Raw genomic sequence first — 14,911 nt, forward strand, 5'->3', positions numbered from 1 at the left:
AAGGTAATTTTCATTAATATTTCATTTATCTTTTCTTTTTCCCTCTCCAAATCATTACCTACATGATTCAAACACAATTTTAAATAAAAGCTAAATTTTTATCTAAAACCAAATTCGTTGGTGCAAATTAGAGATTACATTTTACTCACTTTCTTCATTTTTGTTTTCAAATCTCTACCAAAATTTATAATTCGAACGTAGCCTAAATAAAACTAAATTTTATCTAAAACCAAATTCATTAGTGAAAATTGGAGATTATAGTATAAAACTCCCATTTCTAAAGATAGTCAATCTCTCAGTTTGTGGCCCGCACACAAATTAATCTCCATCTTTTATATCTCTCCATCCATAGGGATGGCAATCTAAAACCGGCCCAACGGTGACCCGACCCCCCGACCCCGAATTGAGCAGTCATTCTCCGAAAAATATCCCCCACGAGCTGGGGATGGTATTCAAAAAAAAAATCCCCGATGATGTTCGGGCTAGGGACGGGGATACATGTCCCAGCCCCGGACCGGCCACGTTTTTCCCCTGAAATAAAATTACAATTCTACCCCTGTCTATATATATTTTTCTGCTATGCCCCCTCACAATCACACACACACGGCTTCATTTCGCGTGAGAAAAATGAGGAGGGAGAGAGAGAGAGAGAGAAGAGCCGATCTCACAGCACAACGCCCCTCCTCCGCCAATCTCACAGCACAGCGCCCCTCCTCCACCGATCTCACAGCGCCGCTCCTCCACTGCCCTCCTCTGCCGTCGTGCCGATCTCCTTCACCGCCCTCCTCCGCGAGCTCCTCCACCGCCCGACTCTTTCCGTCTCTCTTTCTCTGTGTTATACACACACACACACACACACACACATATATATATATATATTAGATTGCAGCTCAGATCTATCTCTCTCTCTACTTAGATCTATCTCTCTTTACTCAAATTTGTGTGTTGTTGATGTTGTTTGATGATATTGATGTCGATGATGTTGTTTGAATCGTTGTTCTTGTTGCTACTGTTTTGTTTTGTTGTTTTTTTTTTTTTTTTTTTCCGTTTGATCCGGGGAACTTATGGGGTCGGGGAAATCCGATCCCCGTTAGGGGACGGAGGCGGGGACGGTAATAGGTTCCCCGTTGGGAATTGGGGACGGGGAGGGTGATCCCCGGCCCCGCCCCGCCCCGTTGCCATTCCTACCGTTCATGAACGTCCACAAACTCTACAACAAAATTCATGCCAACTCAAGAACTTGTATTGAAACACAAACTGCTAGTATCCACTATTGAATTATCATTTCCAAAATAGTTTCTGGATTTGATTCAGAAAACCCAGAAATCTTTTGTGAAAGAATCAAAACCTAAAACTGTCCAAACACAAAAGCTTTAACAAGAAAACAACATGCTCAAGTTTTTACCACTTCCTCTGAAGTTCTAACATTATTCGGCCAAGATTATTCAATCGTTTTCGGCAAATTTTTCTGAACAGAGGGAGAAAACAACAGAGAAAAAGGAAAGTAAATTAAAAAACATCATCTTCTTGCCTATTTCAAGGCTCGTAACAGATGATTTGTGAAATTCTAAAAATATAATTCTTGACTCGGAAGGTTTTATGTAGCCATGGTTGAAAACTTGAACAGCATACGGTGGTTGTACTTCTTTCCAGGAAAAATAATCTGGGAAGGGAAATTAGGGTGGTTCACCGAGTCAGGAAATCCTTGCGTCTCCAAACACAAACCGGCATGATCTTGATAAACAAATCCACCTTTCCCCTTCACGTCCTTGATAAAGTTACCGGTGTAAAACTGCATACCGGGCTGATTAGTAAATAGCTCCATTACTCTTCCCGACTTCTTATTGTGCACCATGGCAGCTTTCTTCAACCTTTTGCTATCACCACGGTCAAGGACATAATTGATATCGTAACCATTAGGAAGCTTATTGATTTTGCTTGCAATGGTGGTGGGTTCAAGGAGGTCATAGGGTGTACCCTTCACAGAAGCAATTTTTCCAGTGGGAATGAGCCCCTTGTCGACAGGAGTTATGTGGGACCCAAATATCTGGATCTCGTTAGACAAGATGTCACCGCTATTGTGGCCACCAAGGTTCCAATAGGCGTGTTGTGCTAGGTTCACTGGAGTGGCCTTGTTTAGAGCTTTGCCTTCCATTGTCACAGACATACCTTGTTCAACAAGGGCATAGGTCACGGTGACAAGAAGATTACCAGGAAATCCTGTATGACACAAAAAATGGAATTGCATAGGTAAGTCCATGCTTAATTGTGATCAGGGTTTTTCAAATATTAGCACGTAACGTGATTTTGGACTTCTAATATCATTATTCACTAATATATCGGCTAATACTATCTTATATCAACTATTGCCTATTCAACAAAAAAGAAAAAAAATATTGCCTGATACCGTTATTTAAAACTATGATTGTGATACATAATTATATTTGATTAGATAGTTTGGTACATCTTATATTCTGATCATATGATGGATATATAGTACTTCATCAAACAATTTGTCTACTGTTGATCCAAAAAAAGAAAAATCAATTTGTCTAATGTCTATTATCATAGCAAACCAATTATATTACATTAAATTAGTCAGTTTGTTACTTTTATCTAGTTGAATTCTATACATATATTATTCAAGATTGACAGTAACGAGTGTACACAATTGAAGACAACCGGAAATGGAGATAAAGAAAGAGTCGATAAATATTAATGCTCACCTTCTTCACCATCAAAGCTGTGATAGCTAAAGGTGATATAAGGTGAATGACCTTCATCATGGTAATTTTTCACCTTCCAAACGACATCGCTGAATCCTATGGACCCACCTGGTATTCATAATATCATCGAAAGAAGACAAAGAAAAAAGATTAAAATATGCACACACAAAAAACATGAAAGTTCTCTGTTTCCTCCTCAAATGGAATAAATTTCTAAGGAAATATGTACCATGAAGCATGTTTTTCCCTTCATTAGCAACTAGCTTATAATGTGTTCCATTTAAAGTAAATTGAGCACCCCCAATCCTGTTCGCAACACGTCCAACCGTGGCACCAAAATATGTTGTGTCGTTCTAGAGAAAACAACAAGTACATCATCAAGAGAGTATCATAAAAAAAAAAAAAAATTATAATTCAAAAACAAAGCCGCGAACATAAACTAACAGAGCTCAATAAATAATCAAGTGCTCAACAATTTGCCAGCATAATGATGAAGAGCCAGCACCGAAGCATATAACATCAATATACATATATAATAATGGAGAGCTCAAATTACACGTTGACGAGGGACCCATAAGAGGTGCATTGGTGGATCATTATTCTTTGTTGGTTCTAAGAAAGTGACAATTATATCATCCTGAGAGAGAGAGAGAGACCTTACCCAGTTGAACACCATGGATAATATAGAAAACAAATTATATTCCCTCAGCAACAACACCCCATTTTTAAAATCTTAATTAATGTTTACTGACATTTCTTGCTTGCTTACATTACATACTCATGTCCTATTAAAACATTGAAAACAACAATGGGCTAAATTTATAATAATATTGCTGGTTAAAATATGAACATTCTAGACTTCGTCAACAAACACTAGTTAATAAAATTACATGTTAAAGAAAGCAGAATGAATATAACACATTAGCTAGGCATATGCATAATGCCTCTTCCATAAGAAAACAAATCACATGTTAATATCAAACAAAATGCCATTTAATTTAAGAGAAAGTAGACCATTCAGTCAATTTAGATGACTTTTAAGTCTCATACAAAAAAAGACAAACATCAAATCAGACAAAATATCTCTAGGTTGCAACACCTTCAACTTGTTAGATAGCAAAATAAAATTAGAGGAACCCTTTAAGAAATGAGAATAAGTAACAGTACTTGAGGGTTTTGCTGAGAAACCCTCACCATTAAAAAATTTGCAAATATCGTTTATCTATTGTAACTTCTGCACTAATAAAATGTCCATATATGCTTCTTCAACCCTTAAACATTCACTTTCAATTGCCTAAATTCCAAGGGACACACATTTCCAACATCTAAGAAGAAAAAAAAACTTCAATTCTCGTGTACAACATTGAGGAATTTTTAACATCCCAAAATTTGGCTATCAAAATATGCATTAAAAAAAAAAAAAAAAAAAAAAAACAATTTTCTTCCCAATTCTAAATGAAAATTCTTGAATTTTCAGACTGTAAGAAGATGTTGAATTGAATAACTCTACAAACCATGACTGTTAGCTAAAATTTCAAAATTTCGTCATTTGGGTATTCATAAATTTTGGTCAAAACATCAAAAGCATGTGTTTGACATTTGACAAAAAAGCATGGAAATGGACAATGTGTCAATTATGAACATTAACTGTTCGCTGAAATTTTTGACCTTACAAGCTAATAATTTCCAAGGAAATAAATTGCCCATTACTAGTAAAATTTTGTACTAAGGGCACCCCTATTTTATATAAACTAGCAATACACCACCACAACATGTCAAAATGGCCTTCATTTATATATTAATATATTTATAATTAAAAATCAGAATATGGGTTTATCTTATCTGTTGGCTGATCTTTCAACCATACGGATAAAAACAAAATGGAAGAGTCAAATTGATTGATATAATCAAAGATCATGTCCAAATAAGATCAGATTCTCCCGAATAAAATATGTAGATACAATAACAGTCCCTCAAGGAAAAGAAAAAATGATTTTGTTTCTCACTATTATATTTAGATGGGTAAAAAAAGCAAATCATGTAAGAGTTGGACATCAGTGAGATATAATTTTGATTTCTCAACAAATCTCATCACTTTTAGTAAGAAATGAAATAAACAAAATAAGAGAGTTCTCTTTTTCGCCATTTCTCTTAATTTCTCACTATTTCTCACCAAATTTACAAACAAAAGAGTGATCTTTCTCTTCATTTCTTTTCAATTCTCACCAAATCACCCATCCAAACAGGCCTTTACAGTAGAGCAACAAGGGTTATTTCTCTGTGTGTGTGTGTGTGTGTTTCAGAGAGGAAGGGAAGGAGAAGTGTCAATAATTTTCTGTTGGAAAGGAAAAATGTAGAAATCAGAAGGAAAAGAGTAATCTTTCTCCATAGACCAATGTCGAATTCTAATTTTTTCTGGGAAGTAAGTAGAAATCAGAGGGGAGAGCAATCTCTCTCTCTCTCTCTCTCTCTCTCTCTCTCTCTGTAAAACTAAAAAGAAGAGAAATCTCACCATGTAGTCCTTGATTGAATCATACCCAAGAACAACATCGGCCAACTTTCCTGAAAAAAACACCACAAAGAAAAGAAAAGAAAAAAAAAGAATCATTGAGAAAATATAGAAATTATACATACAAGTATAAACAACTGATTTCACAAATGGGACATACCATGTTTATCAGGAAGAACAAGGGAGACAATGGTAGCACCCCAGTTGGTGAGCTTGAGAGAGAAATCTCCTCTCTTCAGCTCATAAATCCCAACATCTAGCTTTGATTCTGAACAATTTGCAAAAACCCATACAGCAATAATTGTGAAGGAGAACAATACAGAGATTTTAATTGTGAAGGAGAACAATACAGAGATTTTCGACATTTATTTATTTCTTCTTTCTTTCTTCCTCTCTTTTGGTTCAAAGGAATGGTGTGAGATGAAAAACGAGGAGTGAATGGGTTTCTACGGGTATAGGTATATATATAGAGCAAGAAAAGTGAATCTAATGCTTTTAATTTTGAAGCAGCTATGAAAAGAGAGGTTTATCCAGAAAATTGGTACAGCGAAAATGACTTAAGCACTCCAAAAGTTTTTTTCACAAAAAGGAGAACTAAAATAAAAACGGGTCTTCCTTTGGGTCTAAGATCTGTATTAACGCCAAGTTTGACATCTTTCAAAAAAATTTAAAAAGTTAAAAAGTCATTATCTTATTTAAGTCACATCACCTCTCTAACACATCACTTCAAATCTAATCTAAATCTAATCCATGTTTCATAAAAAGTCAAAAAGTACACTTATTTAGTCTTCCCAAACTTTGCCTAAATTATTCAAACCACCCCCCCAAAAAAAAAATCTCCCCCCCCCTCAAAAAAAAAAAAAAATCTGAATTAGAAAATATTATTTTATATTATTTATTTTGTCAAATTCTTTATGAATATATTATTTATATGAAAATTATATTAATTTGATAATTATAACTTATTTAATTTATTATATTTGTCCATATAAAAAATGGAAAACAAATTATTTTTCAAAATGGACCATTTTTTTTTTTTTTTTGTGACAAATTAGTTAAATTGAACATGTTACCCATATCAAATCGGCCTAATTTTCTTAGTAGGTAAGAGCATCCGTATCAACTTTAGTAAATTTTGAGCCAAATCATAATTTAAAATTCATTTTTGTATTTTAACTAACCTCTTTTTTATGTACACATTCCATCAAACTCTCTATTCTAAAATTCTATTTTATTAAAATATTATTTTTTATTCTTTTATCTTTTTTAATTTAAATATATTTTTTTAGTGCACCATAATAGCAACAGAGAGCAACAGCCGAAGGAGGTAAACCCACTGAGGGGCGGTCGACCGATCATGCCAAAACTCAGCAAAACTTCCTTCTCTGCAGCGACATCTGGGTAGACATCCGGGAGGACGTCCCGTGGGTGAGAAAGTACAAAAAAATAGATTAACCTCTCTCAAAAAAATAATAAATTATTGAATAACTAATGAGTTGAGATATTGTAGCAAATTCAACCAAAAGCTAGTATAGAAATAATTTGCTGAGACTGATGGAACAAGAATTGTATGATTTGCTAGCTATATTTAACCAAAAACTACATTTGGTGAAGCTAATATGGATGCTCTAATATATATGAAAATTTCTATAAAATGAACGGTTTAGATTATAAAAATATGACCCGTGATAGGCTATAAAGGTCCCGACAACACCTTCTAATCCATATCAGAACTAGAGGCAATCTAGACTCTAAAATAAAACTAAGTGATGTGTAAAAGTGATAATTGACTGATAATTAAATAAGACGAGAGAGAGAGAGAGATTATAATAATCTATCACATCATTGAATTTGGGACAAATTACACTAACAGTCCTTACAGTTTGGGATTCGTGTCACTTTGATCCATGACTTTTCAATTGTGACACATTTAATTCTGAATTTTAAATCTTGTTGCAAATAAAAACAATTGAAGATACTATTACTCAATTTTAAGGGCAATATTATCAATTTGATAAAAATATAAACTAATTTAACAAAAATAAATGTCAAACAAATATTTTTGAATTTTTAAAAATTATTTCTATCCACCAAAGATAAAATTATATAAAATTGATAAATCTTTTACACATTTATTTATTTATTTACCAAATTAATTTTTATTATTTGTTTTGATGATGATCATGTAATGAGTGGTTTTTTATTTTCATTAAATTAGTTTCTATTTTTTGAAAAGTCAAATATGACAACAACTTTGATATCATTATTAAATCAATCCATTAAATTCAAAAATTCAAAACTAAAAGTATTTCATATATTAAATATATCGATTACATATTAAAAGGCTAATAACCACCCATTACATGATCATCATTCGAACACATAATAAAAATTAATTTAGTAATAAATAAATGTGTAAAACATTTATTAATTTTACAAAATTTTATTTTTTGTGGATAGAAATAGTTTTTAAAATTTTCAAAATATTTTTTGACATTTTATTTTTGTCAAATTAATTTATATTTTATCAAATTGACGATTTTACTCTTGAAATTGAGTAATGATATTTTCAATTGTCCTTATTTAGAACAAGATTCAAAAATTAGGATCAAATATATCATAATTGAAAAGTCAGTGACCAAAATGACATGAGTCCCAAATTATAGGAACTGTTAGTGTAATTTGTCCTCGAATTTGAAAAGTGGGTTTAACTTTTGGGCTAAAATATCACTACTCTTACTTAATTTTTTTTTTAAATAAATTATTTAGGGTAAATTACACTTTTTTACTCTTATAGTTTAGTTCAAATTTCATTTTGATCCCTATTATTGTTTTTTTTACACTTTTAATTCAGTTTTAATTTGATCATTGTGTATAATTTCCCATTAACTTTTTTCACGTGTACACCTTAAGAAGTAATAAGTGTCATAAAATCAATTTTAACCTCTAATTTAAATGGAATAACCAAATTAAAATTAAATTTAAAGTTTAAAAATAAAATTATTCAATTTAAAACAATTTATAAACTAAAGTAAAATTAACATAAAACTACAAAGACAAAAGGAAAAAAATGTAATTTATTCAATTGTTAATTAAGTCTATTAATTATAATAAACGATAATATAAAAAAAAATCAACAGTACCATAGAACATTTAGATGAAACTACTGACCTTCAAAAGCATTTACTCCATATAGATTAATGGATAAAAAGTTGACTTTTTAGTGTGTTTTTTTTTTTTTTTTTTTTGAGATTTTTTTAACTTTTTCGTGTAAAAAAAATAAAAAAGTAATATGACTTTAAAAAGCCAAAAAATAAAAAAATGACTTTTTACCATGTTGTCAAAACTCTTCATAACAACATAGTTTCTCATTTCACAGGGCATTAGTTAATTCTCTGGATTCTAGTTCAGAGATTCTCTCTAGATTTCTTGATATTTTCTCTGGATTCAAACCAGAAAATTTCTATATCTTCCAAATCACGATGTGCAATACACAAATCGATCACCAAAATAAGCAACAACAACAACCAATATACATATATTCAGAGAATTTCTCTAGACTTCCCAGAGAATTTCTCTAGATTTGAAGAAACAGTAATGAAGAGTTCAGGGAACAGAGCATCAGCCTTCACTATGATTTGCATTTGTCCATGGGAAGGCTAGAGACATTCTCTGGATTTCCAAGGATTTTCTCTGGATCTCAAGAAACAGTAATGAAGAGTTCAAGAAATACTAAAAAAATTCTCTGCCCTCCCAATCACGATGTGTAATACACAAATCGATCACCAAAATAAGTAATAACAACAATCAATATACATATATCCAGAGAATTTCTCTGGACTTCCCAGAGAATCTCTCCAGAAAAATTCTAGGAATGCTAGAGAAATTCTCTAAATTCCATTCTAGAGATTTTCTTTGGATTTCAAGAAATAGTAATGAAGAGTTCAAGGAACAAAGCATCTGACTTCATTATAATTTGCATTTGTCCATAGGAAAGCCAGAGAAATTCTCTGGATTCTAATCTAGAGATTTTCTCTAGATTTTCTATGGGATTTTATCGGGATTTCAAAAAACAGTAATGAAGAGTTCAAGAAACACCAGAAAATTTATCTGTCTTCCTAATCACAATGTGCAATACACAAATCGATCACCCAAATAAGTAACAACAACAACCAATATACATATATCCAGAAAGTTTCTCTAGACTTCCTGGATTTCAGTCTAAAGAATTTCTCTAGATTTTTTTTGGATTTTAAGAAACAGTAATGAAGAGTTCAAGGAACATAGCATCTAGCTTTACTATGGTTTGCATTTATCCATATACATAATACATATACAACTCCTCAAACACTAAAACTTTAAATCCGAAATTCAAGAACTCAATATTCCCAAATCTTTTAAGACCCACCAACACCATACAAAATTGTTAAACAAACCGAAATCACATTGTTCATGAGATAGATTTTTAAGAAACACATATTTGTGTCAACTATATTGCAGAAAATAAAGAAAACAAAATAGGAAAAAATCAGAGAGAGAGAAAGATAGAATATATACGACCGCGAAATGAGATGTGGGAGAAGATGGCGGCGGCGGGAGGAGATGTAATGGTAAGAAAGAGCTGTCGGTAACGGCGATGGAGATGGAGTTCATTGGGGAGAGAAGAGAAGAGAGAGAGAGAGGGAGAGACCGATTTGATTTAAGATAATCAAATTTCTCTGTGATATATGAGTGTCAAGGTTGAGGGACTGTAGACATCACAAAATAATATTGTGAATCTCTTCAATTATTAAAAATAGGATAGAGACCTTAGACTAATTTTCTCATGTTTTAAATGATAGTTGTTAATTTTTTTATATAATTAATTTGATGATTATAAAAGATAAAATAAAATAATAATCGTTTAAATGTGAGTTTTTAATTATTTAAAAAATAAAAAAACATTCAAACCAAGTTTCAGAACACCGTTATAAAACAATATAAGTTATTTATTTTTTATTTTTATAATGGGTAGTGATTCATCCCCCGAAAATGGGGAGCCCGAATCCCCCTAATTTCCATTTCAGGTAAAAAAAAAAAAAAAAAGAAAAAAAGAAAGAAAAAAAGAAAACAGTTTCCAAAATTGGAAATTAGGAGGATTAGGGGACAACTTTTTAGGGATACAAATCATTTCCCTTTTATAATTTAACCCGAACAGCGAAGTATTATTTTATTCTTTGATAATGAAATTGACAATTGTTTCTCTGTCCATAAATTTTTCAATGCACGAATTTATTCTTTTCATTTTTCATTTCGTGAACAATTACATATTATATCCAACCCGAACAACCATCTCCGGACCAACTTCAACCCACAAATAGATTCGAAAAAATTCCCAAAACAATCAAATTCAAGATTCTTCTTCTAACATTTGGTCGAAAACTTATAAAGCATACGATGCACATACTTGTTTCCGGGAAAAACAATCTGGGAAGGAAAATTGGGATGATTGACAGCATCAGGAAACCCTTGAGTCTCCAAACACAACCCAGCATTAGGTTGATAAACAAACCCACCTTTCCCCACAAAATCCTTGATAAAATCAGCAGTAAAAAACTGCATACCAGGCTGATTGGTAAGTACCTCCATCACTCTCCCGGACCTCATTTCGTGGACGATCGCCGCCGTCTTCAACCCATCGCCGCCGTCGAGGACGTAGTTGATGTCGTAGCCGGAGGGAATGTCGGCGAAATTGGCGGCGATGATTGTGGGTTTGAGGAAATCGTAGGGTGTGCCTTGGACGCAGGTGATTTCGCCAGTGGGGATTTTGTCGGATTTGATTGGGGTAATGTTGGAGCCGAAGATTTGGACCTCGTTGGATAAGATGTCGCCGCTGTCGTGGCCGCCGAGGTTCCAGTAGGTGTGTTGAACGAGGTTTACTGGTGTTGGTTTGTTTAGAGCTTCGGCTTCCATTGTTACCGACAAGCCTTGTTCCACCAGAGTGTATGTCACGCTGACGTCCAGATCACCGGGAAATCCTATGTAACGAGAAAAAATTCAGTGTAATTATGGATACATAGTGTGTATAACCCACAATGGTTGGAATATTAAATCTTTTATTAAATTATTGATCAAATTTATGAGATTTATAAAAGTGAACCATATATTTAAGTGGGACATTTCAACATTTATTTGGTAGAAAAATTACAAAAAAATTAGGACTTATAATTTGAAATGTACATGGATTACATTTAATTCTTTACATTTAAAATTTAAAATAAACCTAAGTTACACATTAAAATGTCAAAAAAGGATCTTGGAAAATTAATTAGTGCTCGTTTGGCTAACATTTTGGGACTAAAGAAAGTATAAAAGACAAAATAAGTTATATAAATTAATAAAACAAAATATCACTTTTTACTTATAATCACTACATTTTTTCTCTCACAAAAGTCAAAAAAATCTCAAAATAAAAACCAAACGAAGCTACAAAAGCCAGACTAAAAAAGTCTCAGGTTAAAAAAATTAGTTATATTAGTCAATATCAAACGACTCTTACTATGATAATTTTTTTTTTCCCATATAAACATAAAAGTGTTCTATTTTCAAAAGACAATTTCCTTAACTAGCGTAGTGTGATAAAAAAAAAATGATCGTGTATATATATATATATATTTTAAATGGTTCTAATATGGTGAGAATCCTATCAATATGAATGTACTGTTAGAAAATTTTTAATTGCAAAATGTTTTTATTTGATTTAATTTTTAGAATTTGAATTTTGGATTTATTTTTAAAAAATTATAAATTAATTTGACAAAAATATATATAAATATATATTTGAATTTTAAAATATTATTTTATGTTTCATAAAAAATCATATGAAAATAATTAGTGTTTGATTTATTTTTTTTAAAATTTTCACCAACTAAATTTTAATTTTTAAAAAGAAGATATATTCAAAAAACACTCAATCAATATATATGTATATATATATATATATATTTGAAACATGTCCAATATACTGTTTGATAAATACCCACGTTCAAATTGAAAGTTTTATAAAACATTAAATTTGAAGGAAAATAAAGAGTTATCCAAAAACAAGAGAAGAGAAGGGTGCAAAGTAACAAAGGTATTTCATATAAAACAATTTTTAAAGTTGTCTTATTTTCTATACAAATTGATAAAAAAAAAAAAAAAATTATTTCAAAGTAATGAATGTACTAGAGATTCATGCATTGGATTGTGTAAATAAAACATGCGCCTTCCTCACTTTGTAATTATATTTTTTACTTACAACTTTTTTGAAATTTTCTCTTAAATTTTTTTGAGTGAATTTCTCGTAAAAAAATCTTAAGTGTGTAGAACTGTTACGTATAAAGAAAAATGCTATATATAATTTAATTTCTTGTCTTGTTTTCTTATTTATAAATATAATTGAATTGGTCCTCTGTGTGTCAATTTCTGACCACACTGCCAATCAGGTACTCAGCTAGAGAATATCGATAGAATAAATTAAGCCCGAACGACCTGTCACAGAAAGATAAGATTCCGGCGATGGTTCGTCTACCCGAGGGCACTCCAACGATCAAGTCAATTATCTCTCAAGGATAGTAAAAGTGCTTAACTCACTTATTCAGAATACTAAAAGCTTACCTTAAATCCACGAGAGTGCCTCTCTTTTATAGCCAACACTGACCTAATCCCAATAGAAGCCTAGCTTCAATGGACTCTGGTTCAATGTTAATCCTGGACTCCCAGTTAGATTGGGATAAACACTCTAAGAGTTTTATATTTATCCAAACTGAAGTCCTCTCTCAATCTAGGACTCTTGTCCCTTATCCGCTTATCTCGGACTCCGGTATCTTCGCAGATAATCTCGGCTAACCTCGGCCAAGCTGAGATTATCTCGGCGTCATGACCAGGACACGTGGCACCTCGGCTGGCACTTCGGTACCACCTCGGCCACGTGTTGTCATTAGAAAATTATGTCCCCACAACTGCCCCCTAGGTTCTATTACTCGGCATCCTGAGGTGGTGGAACCTATATCATTTCTTCCATTTAGCACGTCGGCTAGGCTCGCTTTGTCATTAAACCGAGGTCATCATTCGTCAGCTCAATACGACCAAGACTTAGTCTGTTTTCATCAATCCTTCAGAACCAGTAAGCAAGTCTGTTCAAGTTTCTCAGTCGAGATTGTCCCCCTAGCCGAGGTCCTGCTCCATTAAATTAAGAACCCCACGAGTTTCAACACGCATATGAGTTGTCACGCACAGTATTTCAACCGTTTTTGCCACGCGTCTTTCCCCTACTAAGCCGTACCTGACACGTGCCATTAAGTCGCATCGTATTTGCGTGCGCCGTCTGACAAGCACGTCGTCCTAGGCACACTAATTGCCATTTTCCTGCCATTCTGCTTGCTTGATCAAAATTATCTCTCTCTCTCTCCGTCTTTTCACTTTTTTACCATCGTTTTCATGCAAGTTCTCTCTCTCTACTCCCAAATCCTCCATTGTTTCAAGCTCTCAAGCTCTGCAACCACTCCGTTCACCTCCTCTGGCGAAGCTCTCTCCGCTCTGCTCTACCTATTTCCACCATCAGACTCCGGCGAATCTCATATCGGCGTCATTTCTGTGGCAAGTCACTGTTTCCCCCTCTTTAGTTTCAAACTCCGTTGTTTTTTGTCTATTGCCATGGTGAATGTCCTCATGTGCTCCAATCTTTATCTGTGCTTCAAACTTTGTCATTCGTATGTTTTGAGCATGTCTTGTTTTGCAATTTTTTGTGCTTTTCTTGTTCTTGATTCTTGACTTTTACGTACAAATTGCACACACATTCGCTCAACTTTGGCCTTGCACACCTGCACAAACTTGTTCAATGTTCTTTGATTTCTTGTTTGTCTTCTTGAGTCTGAATCATATTCTTGTCTCTGTTTTCTATGCATTTTTCCAGATTCTTAGGCTTGAGATTTTGTTCTGGAAACTTGATCTTTAGGAAAACCGAACCTAAAACCCTTTTGATCTTCCGAAAAATTTGCCTCAACACACGTTTAGGTTTTAGTCAAGGTCCTTTAAACCCTATCAAATCACTTTATTTCAAAATCCAACACCTCCCCCACTTTAACCGACGTCATGGGTATGTTTAGGTAGAGGGTAGACACTCCAACTAAGTTAGCATACTTTAGGCAGGAGTTTGCTATCCCTGCCGACGTTCACCTTAGGTTGGCAGGAGAGAATGACTCCATTATGCCGGGGAAGGACTATATGCCTTTTCCCGTTGTAGCCTTTAGTGAGTGTGGATTTAGGCTCCCTCTTGACACCCTTTTCCGAGAAGTCCTACACTACTACAAACTGAACCCAATACAACTTGCCATTAACTCCTACCGAGTTATCAATGGTATAAAAAAGATAATGCTAGGGTTACCTTTGCCGACATCCAATACTGCTATACAATGTGCAGCCTAAAGTCAGAAAAATGCTATATCTACTACCTTAAGCTGAGATCCACGGAATATAAACTTGTCGCCGACCTCCCAGACTCGAACAAGGGTGTTGGAGAAGATTACTTCATCGTCTCGGGCAACTGGGAATTTCAACCAGATGATGACCTTCACCTCTATCCCATAAGCTGAACAATTTTCAAAGAGGGAGATGGTAAGATCCCAGCGTCACCTTTACTTGCTTTCGAGTCTTT

General features: G+C 33.5%; 2 protein-coding genes across 2 annotated transcripts in view; both read right to left on the reverse strand.

Moving 5' to 3' along the window:
- Positions 1 to 1,372: 1,372 nt before the first annotated feature.
- LOC114296374 (uncharacterized) lies at positions 1,373 to 5,878 on the reverse strand. Its single transcript, XM_082922707.1, has 5 exons — positions 5,396 to 5,878; positions 5,239 to 5,288; positions 2,956 to 3,079; positions 2,727 to 2,834; positions 1,373 to 2,220 (listed from the first exon to the last, which is right to left on the reverse strand). Exons 1-5 carry the CDS (start codon positions 5,598 to 5,600, stop codon positions 1,598 to 1,600), a joined length of 1,110 nt encoding a protein of 369 aa, XP_082778833.1. The 5' UTR covers positions 5,601 to 5,878; the 3' UTR covers positions 1,373 to 1,597.
- Positions 5,879 to 10,489: 4,611 nt separating this feature from the next.
- Positions 10,490 to 14,911, reverse strand: part of LOC114296398 (uncharacterized) — a 33,512-nt gene continuing 29,090 nt past the window's right edge. Inside the window, exon 6 of the mRNA XM_028240688.2 lies at positions 10,490 to 11,252. Within this exon, the coding sequence (XP_028096489.2) occupies positions 10,639 to 11,252 (614 nt within the window). The 3' untranslated portion in view covers positions 10,490 to 10,638. The remainder of the gene's footprint in view (positions 11,253 to 14,911) is intronic.

Source organism: Camellia sinensis, chromosome 4 (assembly GCF_055761805.1).
Source record: "Camellia sinensis isolate YWXY chromosome 4, ASM5576180v1, whole genome shotgun sequence".
NCBI classification, from domain to species: Eukaryota; Viridiplantae; Streptophyta; class Magnoliopsida; order Ericales; family Theaceae; genus Camellia; species Camellia sinensis.

What these genes read in the sequence shown, in the direction of transcription:
- LOC114296374 (XM_082922707.1), bottom strand. Translation starts at nt 5,600, where the DNA reads ATGTCGAAAATCTCTGTATTGTTCTCCTTCACAATTAAAATCTCTGTA. An exon ending in ATTCAATCAAGGACTACATG is followed by an intron (nt 3,080 to 5,238) that starts GTGAGATTTCTC and finishes TGTTTTCTCTAG; the next exon opens with AACGACACAACATATTTTGG. An exon ending in AGGGAAAAACATGCTTCATG is followed by an intron (nt 2,835 to 2,955) that starts GTACATATTTCC and finishes TATGAATACCAG; the next exon opens with GTGGGTCCATAGGATTCAGC.